Here is a 22,658-nt window from a genome sequence, read left to right on the forward strand (position 1 = left end):
ACACTTTTTTCCCTTTTCCTTTTGAAATCTTTACTCAAATTCATAATCCAAACTCAACCTTAAGATTTACAGTATCAAAGTGATCTGATATACAGTTAGGTCATTAAAACAAGTGATAATATATATATATATATATATAAACATACAAAAGGGAAAACATACATGTATTATTATCCCACCACAAATCAACAATTGCTTGAAAGGGGAACCAAAAAACAATATATATATATATATATATGACTTTTCTCACTCTAGCTTGTCAACTTCAATTTCATATTGTTCACCAGATGAAAGGATTTTTACACTAACCATACCTTTTTGCCACTCAGAACTTCCCACCAATACAAGCCTCCGGGCATTTATCCGTGCTGCCCGTTTGAACACCCTACCAAAGGAGGATCATAAAGATATATATATATATATATATATATATATATATAAGTGAATACATATTAGGAAGCATGTAATATTGATTGATGCAAAACCTTTTAAACATTAGAAAGATGAAATTATGTACCATTTAAGTGGTTTGTTCACCAACACCAAATCAACACTTTGGCCTTTTTCCCTGAGAATGGTAGCAACAGCAGCAGATGCATCTTGAAGATCAGGATCCAGATGGCACACAATGTTCTCTACTTGCTCACCTATTTCTGGAATAAGCCCTTTCTCCTTGAGCAGCTAACCATTATTAACCAAGAGGAAAAAATGTAAAATTTTTTTAAAAAAAAACTGAACGAAGTTACATTAAAATATTTCAAAATGAAAGGCATCCTCAAACAATGCCTCATGTATTGTTGCAAGTAACAGAACTCATTCGCTGATTTGAGTAAATATCAGCAACACAAAATTACCTTGTTTAATACATTTTCAAATTTACACCAATGTAGAAAAACAACCATTGAACAAAACAGACAAAAGATGAAGCTCTCATTTCCACTTGACTTTCAATAGCACACGTTACTTGTAACTTGTAAGGCTGCCCATCTATCCCACCAAAAATTTTGCCTAGTCACTGGTTAAGAATCTCAAGTTTTCCCATAAATTCTAAAATCAAAACAAGTTAGAACTGCATAATTTTCAACTATTCCTTCTTTATAAAAAATGTAGGTTAAGATATTACAGCTCCGTGTATGCCAAGTTATGTATGTGCAAGGCGTGCAGCACTAACTTATGCTATTCTTCTCTTATAAAGTAGTCAACTTGACATCATGATATGATATGCTGAACGGGAATCTTGACCAAGTTTTAAATATGGTTCATATGAATCACAAATATGTAGAGGAGGTTCATTACAATAATAAAGAAGTTCAATAATTTTCTACAAGCGCGCGCGCGCGCACACATATATATTTAAATGTATTACATATATACACGTTTATGTACAGAATGGAATAAATGTAAAGTCCTATGGCAAACATGGAATAAGAATATAAGGCTTCAACTTACTTCTATAATTACTGCATCACCGAATCCAAAGCCACAGGCAGGAATGTCATCACCCCCAAAAGTAGAGAGTAATCGGTCATACCGCCCACCGCCGCAAATGGCTCGCAGCTTCCCTTCTCTATCAAATCCCTTTGAAAATGATAACATTAGTAGGGAAAAGAAAAAAGACAAAACAAAAAAACTAAAATTTTCACATTCATGACCAAGGTATACAATGTGTTTGTACACACTTTCATCTTTGTGAATAAAAGAAATCTTACTGGCACATATATCTATTTTATTTCCCTTTAGAAGCATTTTCAAATCAGCATAACATCTTAAAAGCAAACTGTTATTATTATGTTATTTTATTTTATATTAAGGGTAAGGGTGACTATTGGTTCAATGGTTAAGACTTGGCCTAATAACCTTGAGGTTATGGGTTCAAGTCTTGGCACCATCACTTTGTGCATTATGCTAAAAGTTAGGTATGCACTCAATCTTTCCCCTCCCAAATACTTATTAATGTGTACTAATTGGGCCTTGTTAATTGGGCCTTGTTTTTAAAGGGGTGACCATTGGTTCAATGGTTAAGACTTGGCCTAATAACCTTGAGGTTATGGGTTCAAGTCTTGAAATCACCACTTTGTACATTATGCTAAAGGTTAAGTGTATACTCAATCTTTCCCCTCCTAAACACACATTAATGTGTACTAATTGGGCGTTGTTTTTATTTTATATTGAGGGTATTATTGTCATAGTGACAATAATGTTTTAATATAAATATATGTTAGGTGAGGGTTTTCATTATGACCCAATAACCTATCCTCTATATTCTCTCTTCTCCTTTTCTCTTCTCTCTTTCCACTCCAACCCTAACCCTAATTTCGTAAACTTTACACTTCAACTTGGTATTAGAGCACTTCGATCTTACAATAGCTTGTCTTGTTGAAGTCTAAATTTTTTTCAAACGGTGACCTAGACATGCTGACATCATCTTCCGTATGATGATGTCATCATGACATCAACATCTATACGGACATCAATTAGTTTGTCCAGGTCAAAAAAAATGGCAACATATGGCCAAATTAAAGATATTAGATCGACAACGGATAACCAAACATTATTCATATGTTCGGACTTATTTATAGATTGCATTCTTAAATTTAATCTATATTGTTATATATTTCGGGGTGCTGATGAACATTCTTTTCAATTTCCATGGAAGTTTGAAACCCAAATGCCAACTAGCAAAGCCTCTAACGGCTATTTTTTTTAAATACCCATCTCAAATCTTGCAAGGAAGAGTGCAAGGAAGATGGGTTTTAGATCAAGAACTCTAGAGAGAGAGAGAAAAATCTGTAAAGAGCAAGAGAGATACCACCGTGACAGTGAGAAACATGATCGACAGGGAGATCGCCACGGTAAACTTTTGATTTGAACTTTAGGGTTTTGGGAGATGAATGATTTTTAGAAAGATAATTTTGATAGGGTGTGCTGAGAGGTGTGCATTTTAGTGGGTGTGAAGTTTCTAGAACGATAATTTTGGTATTATTTAGGGGAAAGAGAAAAATTTTAAAGGTTTTGATATTTATAAGCGTGGTTTCAAAGAAATGATGGATCCAAAGTAATAAATAGGGTGCTAATAGAAACACTCGTTTAAACGAGGGGTGTAATGAATCAAATTCATTAGGTAAACAGAAGCTCCCTAATAAGACTATTGAGTTTACATTATGTGAATTTATGATTTCTCCATGGGCCCCGATATTTTTATTGAAATATGATTGGGCCATGGCCGCTGTTTGTTAGGCCAGTAGGCCAGTATGGCCCGGTAAGCTTTGCATAGACCACGATGCTGCCTACTAGTTAGAGTTCGGGAACCTGGACATGGTATTAGGAAACTAGGACTCCTTGAGTATTTGGTTGATATGTCTACCGGGAGCACCAAATGTGTAGGACCTGTAGTATACATTGATATTTGAGATATCAGATATATATTGTGTTGTATTATATTGTTTTGTGTGCATTTTGGATGTTGTTGGATTTCAGTTATTCGCTTTTTACTTGGACTAATCTGCCTGGATTATTGAATTGTGTCGTTTTGGTCCGTAAAGACCTTTTAAAAGCACATTTTTGGCAAACCAACACCTTTTAATAGTTTCTAAGGACTTTGTGAGGCCAGATGCCATTCCGCATTTGTTTTGGGCCTCTTTTCTTTATTTTGAGGAATTTACTGATAAGTCTCATACACAAAGTTCAAAACTCATCTAGTCCCAAAACAAATCACTTGAACTAATTAGTTCTATATATTTTTAATTGTTACCAAAAAATCTTTTTTTCTTTTTAAAAAAATTTAAAGACACTGCTACATCCCATCATTGCCGGATTTCCGTCATACAATCATCGGAGATTCGTTGAAATGTTCAACATCATCAGGAAGTCACCGGAATATCACTGAAAATTCGCCGTAGTGTCGCCAAATGTTCTGAATATCACCGGAAGTTGTCAGAATATCTAGAATGTTCACTGGACGTCAAGAATATCGCCGAAGGCTCACTGGAATATCCAGAATATTGCTAAAAAAAAGAATAAACTGAGAAATTAAAACGAAAAAATATAGTAAGATGTGCTAAATATTGATAAACTAAAAGGAGAAAAAAACCTAAGAACAACAAACAGCAACAATGGAAAAAAACATATGTTATTTTCAATTTTTGTAGGGTTTAAGCAAATAATCTCCAATATTGATCAAACTGAAAAACAAGCTTTGAAACTGTAAAATGTTATAATTTCAAAGTATGATTCTATTAAGTATTTATCCTTATTAATCAAACTGGAAAACATGTTATGAAACTACAAAATTTTACAGTTCTAAAGAAAGTTATGAAACCACAAAATTTTGCAGTTGTAAAGAATGATTTATTTCAGCACCCAAAAAACTAAAATTGTAAACTTTTGCCGTTTTCACCTCTTGTAACTAAAATTCGAAAATAACATGTTCAAAAGTTGAAAATGTTCTATATTATAATAAGAAAATAGAAGTGTGTAGTATAAAAAAAAAATATAAAAATATAAAAACTGAGAGATCAAAGGAAAGAGACAAATATAGAGAGATGTTTGTACTCCGAAAACTATTTTTTGGTTAGATCTAGCCGGATTTAATGTAGATCTACTCAGATTTGAGTAGATCTACTCACCTTCTTCGTCGGAAACTCATCTCTTAGGAGTTGGTACTCGGTGGTTCCTGGTGAACCCCAATCAATGGTGGTCGCCGGTCGCCAATGACTATCGATTAGAAAAAGAAAGAAAAAAGGAAGGCGTGGTTGTAGTCGTCGTCGCCAATATCAGAGAAATAGAGATAGAGAGGAGAAGCAAGGTGTAGGGAAAGAGAAGAGATAAATGGGCATAAGATTTTTGGGTCTATCTAAAAGGTTTTGGGATTAAATAAAATACATACTTTTCAAAAAGGACTTGTGGGTAATTTGCCCCTTTATTTTTATATACGGAGCAGATTTGAATACATTTCCCGAGACAACAAGGAAATAAAGATTGGAAATAGGGCTAAGTAATTAATAAGGCAAAACAATGGTTTTTGGGTAACAAATTATGTCACACCCCAAATCCGGGCATGACCGGCCGTGGCCCACAGGGACTTAGCCCAAGGCACACGTAAGCCTAAACACGAATCCAATCATATTGAACAACTGAACAATAGTCCAATAATAAATAACCAAAACTCAATCCAGACATGTCACAATTATAAACGGCAAAATCAACCGTAATCACAAACCATCCAAACTTATGGGATATAAACAACCCACATAAAAAAATAATCCTAAATGAACTTCGATAAGAATAAATATAAATATGCACAAATTTGACATAACACTCTAAGCTAAAGGAATGCCCTAGAGGTCCATGCAATGAGTCCCCGCTACGCCATGAGTCCACTCTAAGTCCTTCTAACACCTGGAAATGGTAAACAACTAAGTCAGCTGATAGCTCAGTGAGTAGCAACATGGATAGTAAATACAGTTTTGAAAACAGGGTTCAATTCCAAAATAAGATATATATCACATAAACTAGATTGGCATACAGTTTGGTAAATACAATCTGTTTCAAAAAGATGGTTCCACAGTTCAACACTTAAAATACTCATGTCTCGCAAGAACATGATAAACAACATTTTCCACTTAAAACAGATTATAACATGAACACCAATAATTTTCTGGGTACCAATAAAAACAAATAATCTGCCACACATTTCTCAGGCTATAAGCCCCGTTGGATCCAATACCGAACTGAGAGTCATCCTCAGGGTGGCACCTGGGCCTTTTTTCAAAGACGATCCGATTGAAGGTCACATAGTTGTTTTTAAAGGTCTGTTCCTTACAATCGTTGAGCACTAGAGTCATCACGGCCCAACCCGGATCTGTTCCCTAGTGGCCAGAGTCACCACACACAGTGGAATAATTTCTCTGGACTAAATACACACATGGTCCCAATAATCAATACACATCAGTTTCGCAAAACATGGTAGTTCATCATTATAAACATGAGACCAAAACGAATAGTTTACAGTATGCCAAGTTCACACATGTTTCAGAAATAATTTGATTCAATTGATAATATAATAATTTATCAAAACAGTTTAATCATGAAACAACAATTTAATTTTTCCAACAGTTCAGGGTAGGAGAACATTTATAAAAATATGTAGCATGAAACTACTCACCTGGAAACGAAATAATATAATCCTCGAATAGAGTATGAAAGTCCAACTAGTGCTCTGAACCAATATGAAAACTACACGTCACTACTAATTTAAAAATACTAAAGAATACGAACTAAGTAACCCCAAACTAAAGCGCACTAACACGGCTCAACCCAACTCACCGTTACTCTTAAATATTACCTAAGTTCATGTTCTTCAAGGTTTAAAATCACCCAAGACATGGGTTCCGGTCAAAACTTAATTAATTGTGACTTTAAGATAAAACAGAATTTCAAACAAGCCTTCCCAACCTATTCGCTAACTTTGAAAATTACAAAACCCACTCCACGCTATTCAAAAAATTCCAATAACCTCCAGATATGATCTAATATATCCTAAGTTTCAAACCCAATTGGTTTCACTTGATTTTCGTATCAAAATAATTATCTACAATTTATTATATCCAAACAGGTTGTTTTCTGCAGCATTTTAAATAAATTGACGGTTCTCTTAATATACACGAGCAATCAATGCAAGGCCAAAAACGTACGAAACTAGACTTGTAACCGGTTCTAATGAAACTAATTTGATAATTTTTGGATTTATACCCAAAGAGAACAACACTCCCGAATTTACTGTTTCGGACTGGTTTCCTGGACAGATTTGAATACCTCAATTTATACGGATTTTGACTCCCAAAAATTATAAAAAAATTCAGATATGCAATTCAATATGTAATTGATCTACTGTAAAAATTTCAGATTAAAATTCATCCGTTTGATATGGTTTATTGATTTTTAAAATTTGTGACTTTGTACAGAATTTTTGGACTGAAAATTACACCCAATCTTTACACATAAATTTAGCTCCTCAAGTTTCTTAATAGGATATCTATATACACAATACATAAACCTACAACCTCTCCATCAGTGAACAAAATAATTATAGAATAAGGATGAAGAACAAAAAGAAGAGAAGAAAACCAAGGAGGGCTAACCTTTGATGATCACACACAACACAACACACCCAAAAGTTCTTTGATTGCAACATCTTCTTCTTTTTTTTTCCTTCTCTCTAACCCTCTCCCGTGGCTGCTGTTGTTGCCCTATGTGGTGAACAAATAATAGAGTAGGGTTTGTGTTTATTTTATTTAATACTAGTGGTGGGCACACATAGGTCAAATAAATAGATAAATATACAAAACATATTTATAAGTTACATGCAACTCAAATGGTAGGAGTCTTATATATTAACCTTGTGGTCTAGAGTTCAAGTCACCCCCTCCTCTCTCTCTTTTTATTTTTATTTTTATAATAAACCTTGTCTCTAAATTAAAGACTTTCACCATAAATTTATTTTAGGTTTAAAATTAATTAAAAGATCCTCCAATATGTAATATTATTATTTAATTATTTACTTAATTTTTATATTCGGGTTCTCACATTCTCCCCTCCTAAAAAAAAGTTTCGTCCTCGAAACTAACCTGAGTAAATTATGGGAATAGATGTGGGTACTTCTCGCGCATCTCGTCCTCGCATTCCCAAGTCGCCTCTTCAACTAGATGATTACGCCACAGTACCTTAACCAATTTAATGACCTTTGTACGCAACCTTTTCTCTTTCGAATCCAAAATCTGAACAGGTATCTCCTCATATGAAAAATCCTCTCTAATCTGAAGCGGCTCATAATCTATCACACGTGACGGACTGTGCACATATTTCCTCAGCATAGACACGTGAAACACATTATGCACTCCTGCCAACCTAGGGGGTAGAGCAACACGGTACGCAACCTCACCAACCTTCTCCAATACCTCAAATGGACCAATGTATCTAGGACTCAACTTTCCTTTCTTTCCAAACCTGATCACTCCTTTCCATGGTGATACTTTCAAGAATACCATATCCCCCTCATGAAACTCTAAGTCTCTCCTACGATGATCAGCATAACTTTTTTGTCTACTCTGGGCAGTCAATAATCTCTCTCTGATGGTGATAATTTTCTGTGTAGCATCCTCCACCAAATCAGGTCCCAACATTTGCCTTTCACCAACCTCATACCAACACAAAGGAGACCTACACTTCCTCCCATACAAAGCCTCATAAGGAGCTACTCCCAAACTGGAATGATAACTATTATTATAGGCAAACTCCATGAGCGGTAAATAATCATCCCAATTACCTCTCCACTCCAAGGCACAAGCCCTCAACATATCCTCAAGGGTTTGAATAGTCCTCTCTGATTGCCCATCTGTCTGAGGGTGATAAGCTGAACTAAAATTTAACTGAGTACCCATAGTTGATTGTAACGCACCCCAAAACTTAGACACAAAACGAGGGTCCCGATCTGACACTATTGACACTGGTGCCCCATGCAATCTAACAATTTCTTTCACATACAACTGTGCAAATCGAGCTAGAGAATAGGTCATCCGTACTGCAATAAAATGTGCTGACTTGGTTAATCTATCAACAACTACCCAAACTGCATCGTGATTACTTCTAGTACGAGGTAATCCGCACACGAAGTCCATGGTAACATGATCCCACTTCCACTCCGGTATAGGCAAGGGTTGTAGTTTCCCCGCAGGTTTCTGATGTTCTACTTTAACCTGTTGACACACCAAACACTGAACCACAAATTCTGCAATATCTCCCTTCATACCATTCCACCAAAAATGTTCATGAAGATCCCGATACATCTTAGTGCTTCCAAGATGAATGCTATAACTATAACTAGAACTATGTGCCTCCATCATAATCTCCTTCCGCAAATCACCACCAGCAGGAACACAAATTCGGCTATGGAATCTAAGTAACCCATCATCACTAACCACAAAGTCTACATGCTTACCCTCTGTCATCTCTCCTTTAATACGCTCACACTGGGGGTCAATCTCCTGTGCTATACGAATCCGTTCTCTCAAGGTCGGCTGAACTGTCAATTGACTACAATAAGCCCTATTTCCAGGTGTAACAACCTCAAGTCTCAAACGTTTCATGTCTTCCACCAAACAACTCTCAATAGACAAAGCAGCTATATCTCCAACTGCAACCTTTCTACTCAAGGCATCTGCAACCACATTTGCCTTCCCCGGATGACATAATATATTCACATCGAAATCTTTTAGTAACTCAAGCCATCTTCTTTGCCTCAAATTTAGTTCCTCCTGTGTGAAAATATACTTTAAACTCTTATGATCAGTGTAAATCTCACATGACTCTCCATACAAATAATGTCGCCAGATCTTAAGAGCGAAAATCACTATTGCTAACTCCAAGTCGTGCGTAGAATAATTTCTCTCATGTACTTTCAACTTTCATGACGCATAAGCAATCACCTTCCTATGCTGTATGAGCACACATCCTAAACCCTATCATGAAACATCACTATAAATCACAAAACCACCACCATTAGTAGATAAGGCAAGGATTGGAGCTGATGTTAACCTCTGTTTAAGCTCTTTGAAGTTACACTCACAATCATCATTCCACTCAAACTTTACCCCTTTCCTAGTGAGATTGGTAAGTAGCAAGTAATACAAAAGAATCCTTCCACAAACTGTTTGTAATATCCAGCAAACCCTAGAAAGCTACGTACCTCTATCACAGAAGTAGGTCGTGGCCAATGAACGATTTTCTACCACCTTTGTGCTATCCACAAATACCCCATCTTTACTTACCACATGACCCAAAAATGATACAATGCTCAACCAAAATTCACACTTCTTAAATTTTGCATACAGTCTCTTCTCCCTAAGGATCTGCAGTACTACCCTCAAATGCTGCTCATGCTCCTCCTTACTCTTCGAATAAATTACGATGTCATCAATAATCACTACCACAAATTTATGCAGTTGGGTCTTAAATACTCTATTCATTAAATCCATGAATGCGGCGGTACATTTGTGAGACCAAAAGGGGGCACCAAGAACTCATAATGCCTATAACGGGTTCTAAAAGCAGTCTTAAGAACATCCTCATCCCTCACCTTCAACTAGTGATAACCTGACCTCAAGTCAATCTTAGAGAATATCTGAGCTCCCTACAATTGGTCAAATAGGTCATCAATACATGGCAAAGGACACTTATTCTTCACTGTGACTTTGTTCGGTTCTCAACAATCAATACACAACCTCATAGACCTATCATTCTTCTTCACAAACAACACAGGTGCTCCCCAAGGTGAAACACTAGGCTTAATAAAACATTTCTCTAACAACTTCTATAACTAAGTTTGTAACTCCCTTAACTCTAACGATGCCATTCTATAGGGCGCTTTAGAAATAAGTGCTGTGTCAGGGACCAAGTTAATGGAAAATTCTACCTCACGATCTAGAGGAAGTCCAAGTAGATCCTTTGGAAAAACATCAACACAATCACTCACTACAGGCAACTCCTCTAACTTCTATTTTGGTAGTTTGATACTCACCACACAAGTTAAATAACCATGACACCTTTTTCTCAACATTCGATTAGCCTAAAAGGAAGAAGTAAAATAGATAGAAGACCCTTTCCTATCCCCCTGGAAGAAAAACTCAAGTTGTCCCAGCATAGCAAAAACTACTCCCATTCTAAAACAATCAATAGAAGCATGATGCTTCTTCAACGAATCCATCTCCAAAATCACATCAAAATCCTTCATCTCTAAAGAAATCAAATCCACTAGAAAAATCCTACCATCCATCTTTATCTGACAAGATCTACAGACATCTCCCAATATTACTATTTCTCCAAATGGATTACACACAATAATACAAACATCAAAGGCTCTTAAAGAATAGACAATCCGTGTAAATATCTAGGTGTCAACTATTAACCATCAAAACGAAATCAAGAACGATTCAACACAAGTTTAAATAAAACTAACTTAACCAAACACTACTAAGTACTATAGGGACTCGGACCTCGTCTAAATGATGAAATGCAAGGTATGTAACTTGATAAATCTATAGCTCTGATACCACAATTGTCACACCCCAAATCCGGGCATGACCGGCCGTGGCCCACAGGGACTTAGCCCAAGGCACACGTAAGCCTAAACACGAATCCAATCATATTGAACAACTGAACAATAGTCCAATAATAAATAACCAAAACTCAATCTAGACATGTCACAATTATAAACGGCAAAATCAACCGTAATCACAAACCATCCAAACTTATGGGATATAAACAACCCACATAAAAAAAATAATCCTAAATGAACTTCGATAAGAATAAATATAAATATGCACAAATTTGACATAACACTCTAAACTAAAGGAATGCCCTAGAGGTCCATGCAATGAGTCCCCGCTACGCCATGAGTACACTCTAAGTCCTTCTAACACCTGGAAATGGTAAACAACTAAGTCAGCTGATAGCTCAGTGAGTAGCAACATGGATAGTAAATACAGTTTTGAAAACAGGGTTCAATTCCAAAATAAGATATATATCACAGAAACTAGATTGGCATACAGTTTGGTAAATACAATCTGTTTCAAAAAGATGGTTCCACAGTTCAACACTTAAAATACTCATGTCTCGCAAGAACATGATAAACAACATTTTCCACTTAAAACAGATTATAACATGAACACCAATAATTTTCTGGGTACCAATAAAAACAAATAATCTGCCACACATTTCTCAGGCTATAAGCCCCGTTGGATCCAATACCGAACTAAGAGTCATCCTCAGGGTGGCACCTGGGCCTTTTCTCAAAGACGATCCGATTGAAGGTCACCTAGTTGTTTTTAAAGGTCTGTTCCTTACAATCGTTGAGCACTAGAGTCATCACGGCCCAACCCGGATCTGTTCCCTAGTGGCCAGAGTCACCACACACAGTGGAATAATTTCTCTGGACTAAATACACACATGGTCCCAATAATCAATACACATCAGTTTCGCAAAACATGGTAGTTCATCATTATAAACATGAGACCAAAACGAATAGTTTACAGTATGCCAAGTTCACACATGTTTCAGAAATAATTTGATTCAATTGATAATATAATAATTTATCAAAACAGTTTAATCATGAAACAACAATTTAATTTTTCCAACAGTTCAGGGTAGGAGAACATTTATAAAAATATGTAGCATGAAACTACTCACCTGGAAACGAAATAATATAATCCTCGAATAGAGTATGAAAGTCCAACTAGTGCTCTGAACCAATATGAAAACTACACGTCACTACTAATTTAAAAATACTAAAGAATACGAACTAAGTAACCCCAAACTAAAGCGCACTAACACGGCTCAACCCAACTCACCGTTACTCTTAAATATTACCTAAGTTCATGTTCTTCAAGGTTTAAAATCACCCAAGACATGGGTTCCGGTCAAAACTTAATTAATTGTGACTTTAAGATAAAACAGAATTTCAAACAAGCCTTCCCAACCTATTCGCTAACTTTGAAAATTACAAAACCCACTCCACGCTATTCAAAAAATTCCAATAACCTCCAGATATGATCTAATATATCCTAAGTTTCAAACCCAATTGGTTTCACTTGATTTTCGTATCAAAATAATTATCTACAATTTATTATATCCAAACAGGTTGTTTTCTGCAGCATTTTAAATAAATTGACGGTTCTCTTAATATACACGAGCAATCAATGCAAGGCCAAAAACGTACGAAACTAGACTTGTAACCGGTTCTAATGAAACTAATTTGATAATTTTTGGATTTATACCCAAAGAGAACAACACTCCCGAATTTACTGTTTCGGACTGGTTTCCTGGGCAGATTTGAATACCTCAATTTATACGGATTTTGACTCCCAAAAATTATAAAAAAATTCAGATATGCAATTCAATATGTAATTGATCTACTGTAAAAATTTCAGCTTAAAATTCATCCGTTTGATATGGTTTATTGATTTTTAAAATTTGTGACTTTGTACAGAATTTTTGGACTGAAAATTACACCCAATCTTTACATATAAATTTAGCTCCTCAAGTTTCTTAATAGGATATCTATATACACAATACATAAACCTACAACCTCTCCATCAGTGAACAAAATAATTATAGAATAAGGATGAAGAACAAAAAGAAGAGAAGAAAACCAAGGAGGGCTAACCTTTGATGATCACACACAACACAACACACCCAAAAGTTCTTTGATTGCAACATCTTCTTCTTTTTTTTTCCTTCTCTCTAACCCTCTCCCGTGGCTGCTGTTGTTGCCCTATGTGGTGAACAAATAATAGAGTAGGGTTTGTGTTTATTTTATTTAATACTAGTGGTGGGCACACATAGGTCAAATAAATAGATAAATATACAAAACATATTTATAAGTTACATGCAACTCAAATGGTAGGAGTCTTATATATTAATCTTGTGGTCTAGAGTTCAAGTCACCCCCTCCTCTCTCTCTTCTTATTTTTATTTTTATAATAAACCTTGTCTCTAAATTAAAGACTTTCACCATAAATTTATTTTAGGTTTAAAATTAATTAAAAGATCCTCCAATATGTAATATTATTATTTAATTATTTACTTAATTTTTATATTCGGGTTCTCACAAATTACGCTTAGGTTAATTAGATCTTCTGGCTAATTAATTTTTAAAAATCAGGCCGCAACAATTCAACTCTCATGCAGCAACTTTCTACCACGAAGAGGCTTAATTTACCATTTTATTAAATAATATCCTATAGCATTTATATTTAAATTCTTACTAGTATTAGTTTCCTATTTTATTAGAGTTGTTTTGTCCACAAATAAGAGGCTTGCCATTGTATTAAACAGACTTGAAGCCTTTGTACGGTTATGGCCATCGCCTTTGCATGTTTCGCTCACCCATTGTCTCCTATTCTCCATCCCCATTCTACATCACTAGCATAAAGACAACCATTTATACAAGAAAATCAAGATAATCATCTGCAGGCTTTTTCAATAACCATGTTAAAATTGCCTTATCCACTCTTGGATACCAGTCCTATCTACAATTCAGTAATTGTGTCTGGTCATGCATGGCGGTATCACAGTCGCCCAGATCTCATTACCACCCCAAAAGTGGCCTGCCACGTAACAACAACAGCCTCCTCCGCTAGCTATCATGCCATAAAGACAGGCGCAATTTAACAAGGGAGTGTAATATAAGCAGGAACAAGATTCAAAATTTATTTTTTATTTTTTTATTTATTTCTTTTCCCAATTTTTCTTTAGTAAAAGATCCATTAAAGGGAACCACAATCTGAGCTCCTTTTTCTAATATGGAATTTCAAATTGTCCAGGCAAAAGAAGTACTTAATGAATTTACAAATCTAACCTCAAATACTGTTCCGGTATAATATGCTAGACCACGGACAACAGATGCATCAAACTGAATCCACTCAGAGTGTAAGATAAATTGATAAAGAGAGGGAGAGAGAGCAAAATGAATAACTCTGTATTTCTGTGTATTATTACAAGAAGATGAACACTCTCTTTATAGAGAGGAGATGACAGCATAGGATGCTAAGTTAGGCACCGAAAGCAAGAAACATTACATATTATATAATATAAATGACAACTAGCTATGCTTTACTTTACAGCTTTTCTGTACACTAATAATACTAACAGCCCCCCTCAAACTCAAGGAGGATAGACACAAACCAACTTGAGTTTGGAAAGAGTAACAAAACAAGAAAAGAAACTGATAAATAAAATTGTTGTTGAAGACACGGTATGGTCGTGTCACACCGTTGGAGAGGACACTGTATGGTCGTGTCGGACCGTTTGTAGTAGATAATGTCTGAATCAATGTCGGGACAGTTTACGGGGTCATGCCGGACCGTTGTAAAAGCTGACCGGAATCAATGTCGGGACAGTTTACGGGGTCATGCCGGACCGATGTAAAAGCTGACCGGAATCAATGTCGGGACAGTTTACGGGGTCATGCCGGACCGATGTAAAAGCTGACCGGAATCAATGTCGGGACAGTTTACGGGGTCATGCCGGACCGATGTAAAAGAATTTTGGTGGTGCACCAAGGTGACGACTTAAGGAGTGCGCCATGGGGTGGCTTGGATGGTTCCCATGGTGTATAACCATGCGCACCAGCTTTGGTGGTTCGCATGGTGTGTAACCATGCTCACCATGATATATGTAGAATACCCCCCCTCAAACTCAAATAGGTGTGAAGAGAAAAACCTATTTAAGGTTGAAACAAAGGGATTTGAGAAAGTGGAGCAAAACAGCTCAACACAGAGTGAAGATGTAAAAAAAAAAAAAAAAAAAAGAAAAAAAAAGATGATATATATATATAATAAAAGAAAGGTGAGGCCGGGCGTGACGGAGTGGGGTATGTGGGAACAGAAGAACATGGGGTGATTAAAAAAAAAAAAATAAGGAAGTGTGGTGTGATCAGACTGTTAGTTTTTGTTTGTCCTTTTTTTTTTTTTTTTTTTTTTTTTTTTTTTTTTTTTTAAGCTGGATGGCAAGAATGGTACAAGGTTGGTGGAGCAGAAAAATCAGTGAGGTGGTGTTGAATTTTTTTTTTTTTTTTTTTTTTTTTTTTTTTTTTTTTGGTGTGGTTGGTTGGGTTTTTGTGGAGAAGGAAATAAAATAAAGATAAGAAAAATCAGAGGTGGTTTCTGAGGTCTGGTGGGGTAGGATAATATATAAACATATATATATAAAAGAAAATAAAGTAAAAATCAGAGGAGACTGGGTGTGTTGGGAGCTGGGTGTGTAAAAAAATAAGAGTGGTTTTGTGTTTAAAGAAAAGAAGAGTGGGTGGGCAATATTAAAAGAAAAAGAAAGGAAAAGAGGGGGACAAAAGTTGACGGATGGTGTATCATGGAATGATGGATCACAGGGTGTTTTAAAAAAAATAAAATAAAATAAAAAAAGGTTGGATGGAGATTGGTTTAAAAATAAAAAAAAAAATGGGGTATAGGTGTGCAAAAGGTGGTGGAGTAACTCAGTTGCTTTGGGTAATATATTAGAATAAACAGATACATATATATATATATATATATTAAAATAAAAAAAAGTTGAGTGGGGTTGGTGGGAAAAAAAAAAAAGGAAAAGCCGGACACACTCATACACACGGCACGCGCACACATCCCACACCACCGCTGCCATCACACACCAGGCACGGCACACACAGACATAGGCAGACCTCTCTCACACACTGATACATCACCATTGACACCATTACATAGCAGCACACATGGGCATGAAGACACAAAACCCGTCCCTCTCTTCTCTCTCTTTCGTATGGAAGATCACCCCTTTGAAGCTCTAAATCTGGGGCGACACATGGCACAAAGAGACCCACACACATATACTCAACACACCCAGCTAACACACAACACACGATAGAGAACACACACACACGGCAGACTCAAAACAGAGAGGGAGACCCAGACACACGATGGATGAAGTTTGGTTCTCTCTCTCTCTATATGGCCGATCTAGACACACAGATCCACACAATTGTGGCACCCAGCAGCCACACCATTCACGGAGGAGAATCCTAGAATGGAGAGATCCAGCATCAACAACAGAAAATCTGAAAACGGCGAGGAGAATGGCACTGCCACCAACGGAGACTACTCTCACGACGACAAAAAAGTAGATCGGCTTGGAGGAGATTGCTCCAACCACCTGAGGTCTGGAAAAGCTTGGTCTTCGTTGGCAGCCATTGTAAAAGCTTGGTCATCGCATTTGCAGCTGACCAAGTTGTTGGAGTGATGCCTGTGAAGGCTGCGTCTGCGAGTAAGACGATGGAGTCTGAGGGTGTAGCTGCAGGGAAGATGGCAAGTCTTGTGGCGATTGAAGTGGCTTCTGTGGCGGTGATATTTGCTGCTGCCCAATTGACGGGACTTGTGCCAAGGACTGGTTAAAATTCTGCTGTGATGCAGATGCAAGTCCAGGAAAGACACCATCTGAAGGAGCAGATATTGGGATACATGTGTTTGAGGTTCAAGGCTGAGAGCTTGAACTAGCAGCAACAATAAGAAGATCAAGATCAAGAAGAATAATTTGTGGCAGCGGAGTGAAGGTATGTGTAGAGGTCCGGCGGGCGGCCAAGGCGAGGCTGCCGCCCGCCGGTGAAGTAGAATTACTAGGTTCTTAACCTAGCTCTGATACCATGTAAGATAAATTGATAAAGAGAGGGAGAGAGAGCAAAATGAATAACTCTGTATTTCTGTGTATTATTACAAGAAGATGAACACTCTCTTTATAGAGAGGAGATGACAGCATAGGATGCTAAGTTAGGCACCGAAAGCAAGAAACATTACATATTATATAATATAAATGACAACTAGCTATGCTTTACTTTACAGCTTTTCTGTACACTAATAATACTAACACAGAGTATCCAAACTTTTCAGCGAGTGAAAATAGTCGTTTCAGATCAGCAACTGCTTCCCCTGCTGCTCCAAGTTTCTCTAGATATAGCAAATGTGGTATTCTTAGGGAATATCAAAGTAGCACAATAACAACTTCAGGGGAAATTTAAAAAGAAATGATTTAGAAGACACAAATAGTAATTGCTCCTTGAGATATCATTGTGGCTTGGTGCACTTCTTATTCCAAACTTATGTTTAATAATTACATTTCGCAAAAGTGAAAGAATCTTAATTAGTTAAATCTATACCTTCAAACAAACAAATTACAAATAAAATTATCAGAATGAAGATGATGTCGCAAAGCACTGTGAGGGTTTTAGAACTAAGCTTCTGTGGCTTTTTATTGTTGGTTAAGGCTGAAAATCAGTGGGAATTTTAGGGTTTTAATTAACATATAGAATGAACTAGGTTTGGGGTTGATAAAACAGGGGAAAGGAGATCAAAACAGGGCTGTTCCAGAGCTTTGAATAGTACCTCATGAACAGTAAATTGAAAAGAAAAGAAAGAAGAAAAGTCTAAGCATCCATGTAGATTCCATAGGTATCACACAATCCATAAGAAAGCTTCAAAACTCCTGAAATTCTCTCAAATATCAGCTTTAATAAATTAGATAAATTACATGACTATATATAGACTTTAGAGACTTCCTTCACTAGGATTCCAAAATAGGAAACTACTAAACTTTTAGACATCCAAAACCTATCTAAGACCAAAGAAAACTCATAAATAAAAATCAATTAAACAACCTAACCCACAAGCCAAACCATGGGCACGCGCACAATCCATATCCAAAAATTCTGCAAATTACCAAAATACCCCTAACCATAAAAACTGATTAGCAACTTTCTTAACCTAAAATAAACATAAATACTCTTCTAAGACTAGAAATATAATAGATGGTTTCAATGGATCCCAAGTGAATTCGGCTCGAAACCAAACAGTTTCCAAACATGAATGCTTCCTTAATTTTAGTTCTTTTAGCTCCTATTATGGACTGCATCAGAAGATCAACTGCTAAATTTAAAAATTTTAAAAATTAAAAAAAAAAAAACAAAAAACAAAACAAAACAAAAGGAACAAATAGCAGAGGAAATTTTTTGAGAAATTGGTACAAATGCAGTGTCAGCAACAGCAAGCAAGTGAATTTCAAGAGATTTGACCCCAAGTTTATCAATTCAACTCTAGGAGGAAGTGATTGCTGCATGGGCAACTATATCTGCAGCATACTGATGAGATTCTCAGGCCCAAGGAATGAAGGATCTCCACGAGCACAAGGAATTGATCATTAGAGGAGTTCTTTTTTTCTTTTTCTTTTTTCACTTTTGCTCTATGAAACCAAGCCTAAAAAACTATTGATTCCAGCAACATGAGTCCAGTTCCACCAGTCCAAACACTGAAGCCAATAACTTTTATTATATCATGAATCATATAGGTCATTTCCAAAACTCCAAGTACCCCAAGAAAATTTATCCATGTTGCATCACTCCTTTTCTCCTAGAACAAAATCACCTTTGTTAATGTAAAGAGTCCACACCTATGAAGCACACATACTTCTAAAAGCAGTCATATCCATATCATACATATATCAAATACCGATACTCTTTGGATTCTCACATTAACATCCGATATTAGAATCATATCTAATACTTGAGAAATTATATATATTTTTAATCAAGGTCATATATTTGAACCATTATGAATTTGAGATTGTAATAATTTTTGCACAGTATTAGTATAATTGTTAGTATAAATCCAGGAATAGTTTTTCATTAATTTGTTAACATCCTAGAGAACAGGAAAATAGTGAGATTGAAGTGGCAACCTGCTTTTATAGAATTTATCAAACTAACGAATACTTAATGTGTCAAACATGTGTCTCATCCATATTCGTGCTCTATAGAAAATAAGAATTAAAAAAAAGAGTGGTGCTATTAGCACCCCAAGAATTAATTTGGACCCCCTATTTCTTTGACCCCATTTATAATTCTGAAAACCCTAGAAATTTCTTTACACCCCCCAAATAATACCAACATTATCCTTAAACATTACACCCAATTGAAAGGACACCCCACACCCCAAAAAAAGGAGTGCTGCTATTAGCACCCCAAGAATTATGTTGGACCCCCTAGTTTTTAGTTTTTTTTTTATTACAATAATAACCTTAAATGAAATTACTAAAAAATGCATCATTAATGTTGGGACACCCCATTTTACAATTAAACCTACACACCCATTATATCATGAATTAGGGTTTATGTGAACACCCACCTCCATCACCACTCATTCATCTTCCCCAAATCCCACTTTCAAAACTTACCCACTCTGAAAGCCTTGAAAACCCTTTGGCAACCATTTGATTACTTAAACTCCTCCGACAATAACAATGAGTGGAAGTTTTTCAGGCAACTACAACTCCATAAAACGAGAGGAGTACGACAATAAAAGCTCAAAGGAGATTCATAGCCTTGATGTTGTTCTTAGCTCAGAGGAAATTGGGTTTGTAAGGGTAAGTTTCTTGAAAAAAATGACAAAAATTATAAAATCTATTCGTTATTTTTTCGGGACTGAACTCCCGAACATTTGACCGAAATTCGAGAACACAGGCTCAAACATTGTTTAATTGTTTGGGAACCGGTAACCGAACATTTATTATTTGTTCGGAATCATGTAACCGAACATTATTCATAGGTACAGACCTGTTTTACCGATCAAATTTTGAAATTTAATTTGTGTTGTTATTTATTTTAGGATGATGGCGAATCAAATAGAAGCAGCAAAGTTGGCTCAGAATTCATAATAGGTTATAGTAATGAATTTATGACTCACGAGGTAATATACGAACGTATTGAAAATTATATATGAATATTCTTCAAATATATATTGTTAATGTGCATTAATTTATTTCTTTATGTGTATATTGGTAACAAAATCATTACTTTATTTTTTCAATTTTAGATATTCAAGTCTCGAGATGAATTAATTCGGTGGGCACGTGCTGTTGGGAGGAGAAATGGTTTGGTTATTGTTGTGAAGAAATCAGATGCAGGTGGTACTCATCGTAAAAAACCAAGACTAACTCTTGCTTGTGAGAGGAGTGGATGTTATAGGGACACTAGGAAAAACACTAGACCTAAGGAAAAAAAATTGAAGCTTACCGGTACTAAAAAATGTGACTGTCCTTTTCTGTTAAAAGCTAAAAAATTAGATACAAACGATGATTGGACATTGATCGTGATATGTGGTGTGCATAATCATCCTACTGCGGTTTGTCTTGAAGGTCATTCTTATGTTGGGAGGTTATCACATGAGGAAACTTCTTTGTTGGTTGATATGTCGAAGAGTATGGTACGACCAAGTGAGATATTAGTCACACTTAAACAAAGCAATAGTGAAAATGTTTCCACAATGAAAACAATCTACAATGCATGTCAACGGCATAAAGTTTTTGAGAAGGCTGGGAGATCTTAAATACAGCTACTATTGGGTCAGTTAGCGGTGAACAAATACATAGAATGGCATAGGAACTGTAAAGATACTGAGACTGTTACCGATTTGTTCTTTGCACATCCAATTAGTTTGGATTTGCTACGTGCATTCCCACTTGTGTTACTAATGGATTGTACATATAAGACCAATCGATATCGTTTGCCACTTTTAGAGATTGTAAGAGTAACATCCACTGAAAAGATTTTCTCTGTGGGTTTTGCAGACCTCCAGTATGAGAGGGAGGATAATTATGCATGGGCACTTGGTATTTTGCATAGTTTGATGGATGAGAATAGTCTTCCCAATGTTATTGTTTCAAACAGAGAATTGAGTCTAATGAATGCTATTGCAACAATATTTCCACAAGCTACATCATTTGTTATGTAGATGGCATATTAATAAAAATGTGTTGGCCAAATGCAAAAAATTGTTTGAGAAGAAGGAGAAATGGGATATGTTTATAACAAGTTGGAATATGTTGGTTATGTCAGCTTCTGAAGAAGTGTACATGCAACGACTCGTATTGCAATGCAGAGGCACTTCAATATGTGACATCTTCTTGGTTGGATACATATAAGGAGAGATTTGTAGCTGCATGGACAGATACATGTATGCACTTGGGAAATTCAACAACGAACAGGTAAATTCAATTATTTTCAAAAAAAATGTATATTTTCCTGTTTTACCATCGTAATGGTTTACATATATAGGGGTAGAGAGTTCACATGCAAAGCTTAAGAGATATCTTGGATCAAGTCAAGGGAGTTTTCAGTCAAATTGGTCAAGGATACACAATTTGCTTGAGTTGCAACACACTGACATCAAATCATCTTTTGAGAAGAGCAAGACAGTTGTGCAACATAATTTCAAGCCTACTCAATTTAAAGGTCTTCGTAGGAACGTGTCTATTGCAGCATTGGAAATGATATTGGCAAAGTCCAAGAAAACATCTTTTGTTGGCATTGACATTGTTACATATGGTTGTGTTGTTCGGCGTACACATGGATTACCGTGTGCGCATGAAATAGCAGATTATATGAGAAAAAACCGACCAATTCCTCTAACTTCTGTAGATCCACATTGGTCCAAGCTGGACAGGCTTAATACTCCTAAAAAATAAAATTCATTTTTGGATTGCAAATTAGAGTTGGATATGTTTGCTCGACATTACGAAGAGGTAGATCGAACTATGCAGGTTCAAAAGTTAAAGAAGTTGAGGGAGATACATACACCTAAGAGTACATTCTTGATTGAACCTGAAGTGAAGCTTAACCCACGGGGTTGACCATCCTTGAAGATTGATACTTCAACTCGTCGTGAACCCTCTGCCTTTGAGTTTGTTTCATCTGCACAAGACACTTATTCACCAAGTGTAGGTTTGAAGAAAAATACGTGTCCAAGGAAATTAAAATCAATGCAGCGACCAAAGGTGTGAGTTTGCAAACCGATTAATTATGTTTATACCTATACAACATGTATTAACTAACTTTGGCAATGGATTGTATGTGTGTAGGTATACCCACATCGATCCAAAAAAAAAAAAGCAATTTGTCTTTTGTAGGTGAATTTCCTTCAAGTTTGAGGCCATATATTCAACTCGTGAAGAATGTTGATGCTGATGGTAATTGTGGATTTCGAACCATTGCTGGATTAATGGGATTTGGTGAAGATGGATGGTTGCAAGTGAGG

The 22,658-nt window shown here is 36.1% G+C and overlaps 1 protein-coding gene and 1 long non-coding RNA gene across 2 annotated transcripts in view; both read right to left on the reverse strand.

Moving 5' to 3' along the window:
* Positions 1 to 97: 97 nt before the first annotated feature.
* LOC145816046 (histidine--tRNA ligase, chloroplastic/mitochondrial-like) lies at positions 98 to 16,282 on the reverse strand. The gene is made up of 5 exons (XM_082912290.1): positions 16,247 to 16,282; positions 14,411 to 14,536; positions 1,450 to 1,578; positions 518 to 681; positions 98 to 385 (listed from the first exon to the last, which is right to left on the reverse strand). The coding sequence occupies exons 1-5, from the start codon at positions 16,280 to 16,282 to the stop codon at positions 247 to 249; spliced, it is 594 nt and encodes a 197-aa protein (XP_082768416.1). The 3' UTR covers positions 98 to 246.
* A 1,159-nt stretch (positions 16,283 to 17,441) lies between these two features.
* Positions 17,442 to 22,658, reverse strand: part of LOC145820211 (uncharacterized) — a 31,280-nt gene continuing 26,063 nt past the window's right edge. Inside the window, exon 3 of the long non-coding RNA XR_014361384.1 lies at positions 17,442 to 17,522. This is a non-coding gene — a long non-coding RNA (uncharacterized LOC145820211). The remainder of the gene's footprint in view (positions 17,523 to 22,658) is intronic.

This window comes from Camellia sinensis, chromosome 2 (assembly GCF_055761805.1).
Source record: "Camellia sinensis isolate YWXY chromosome 2, ASM5576180v1, whole genome shotgun sequence".
Taxonomy (NCBI): domain Eukaryota; kingdom Viridiplantae; phylum Streptophyta; class Magnoliopsida; order Ericales; family Theaceae; genus Camellia; species Camellia sinensis.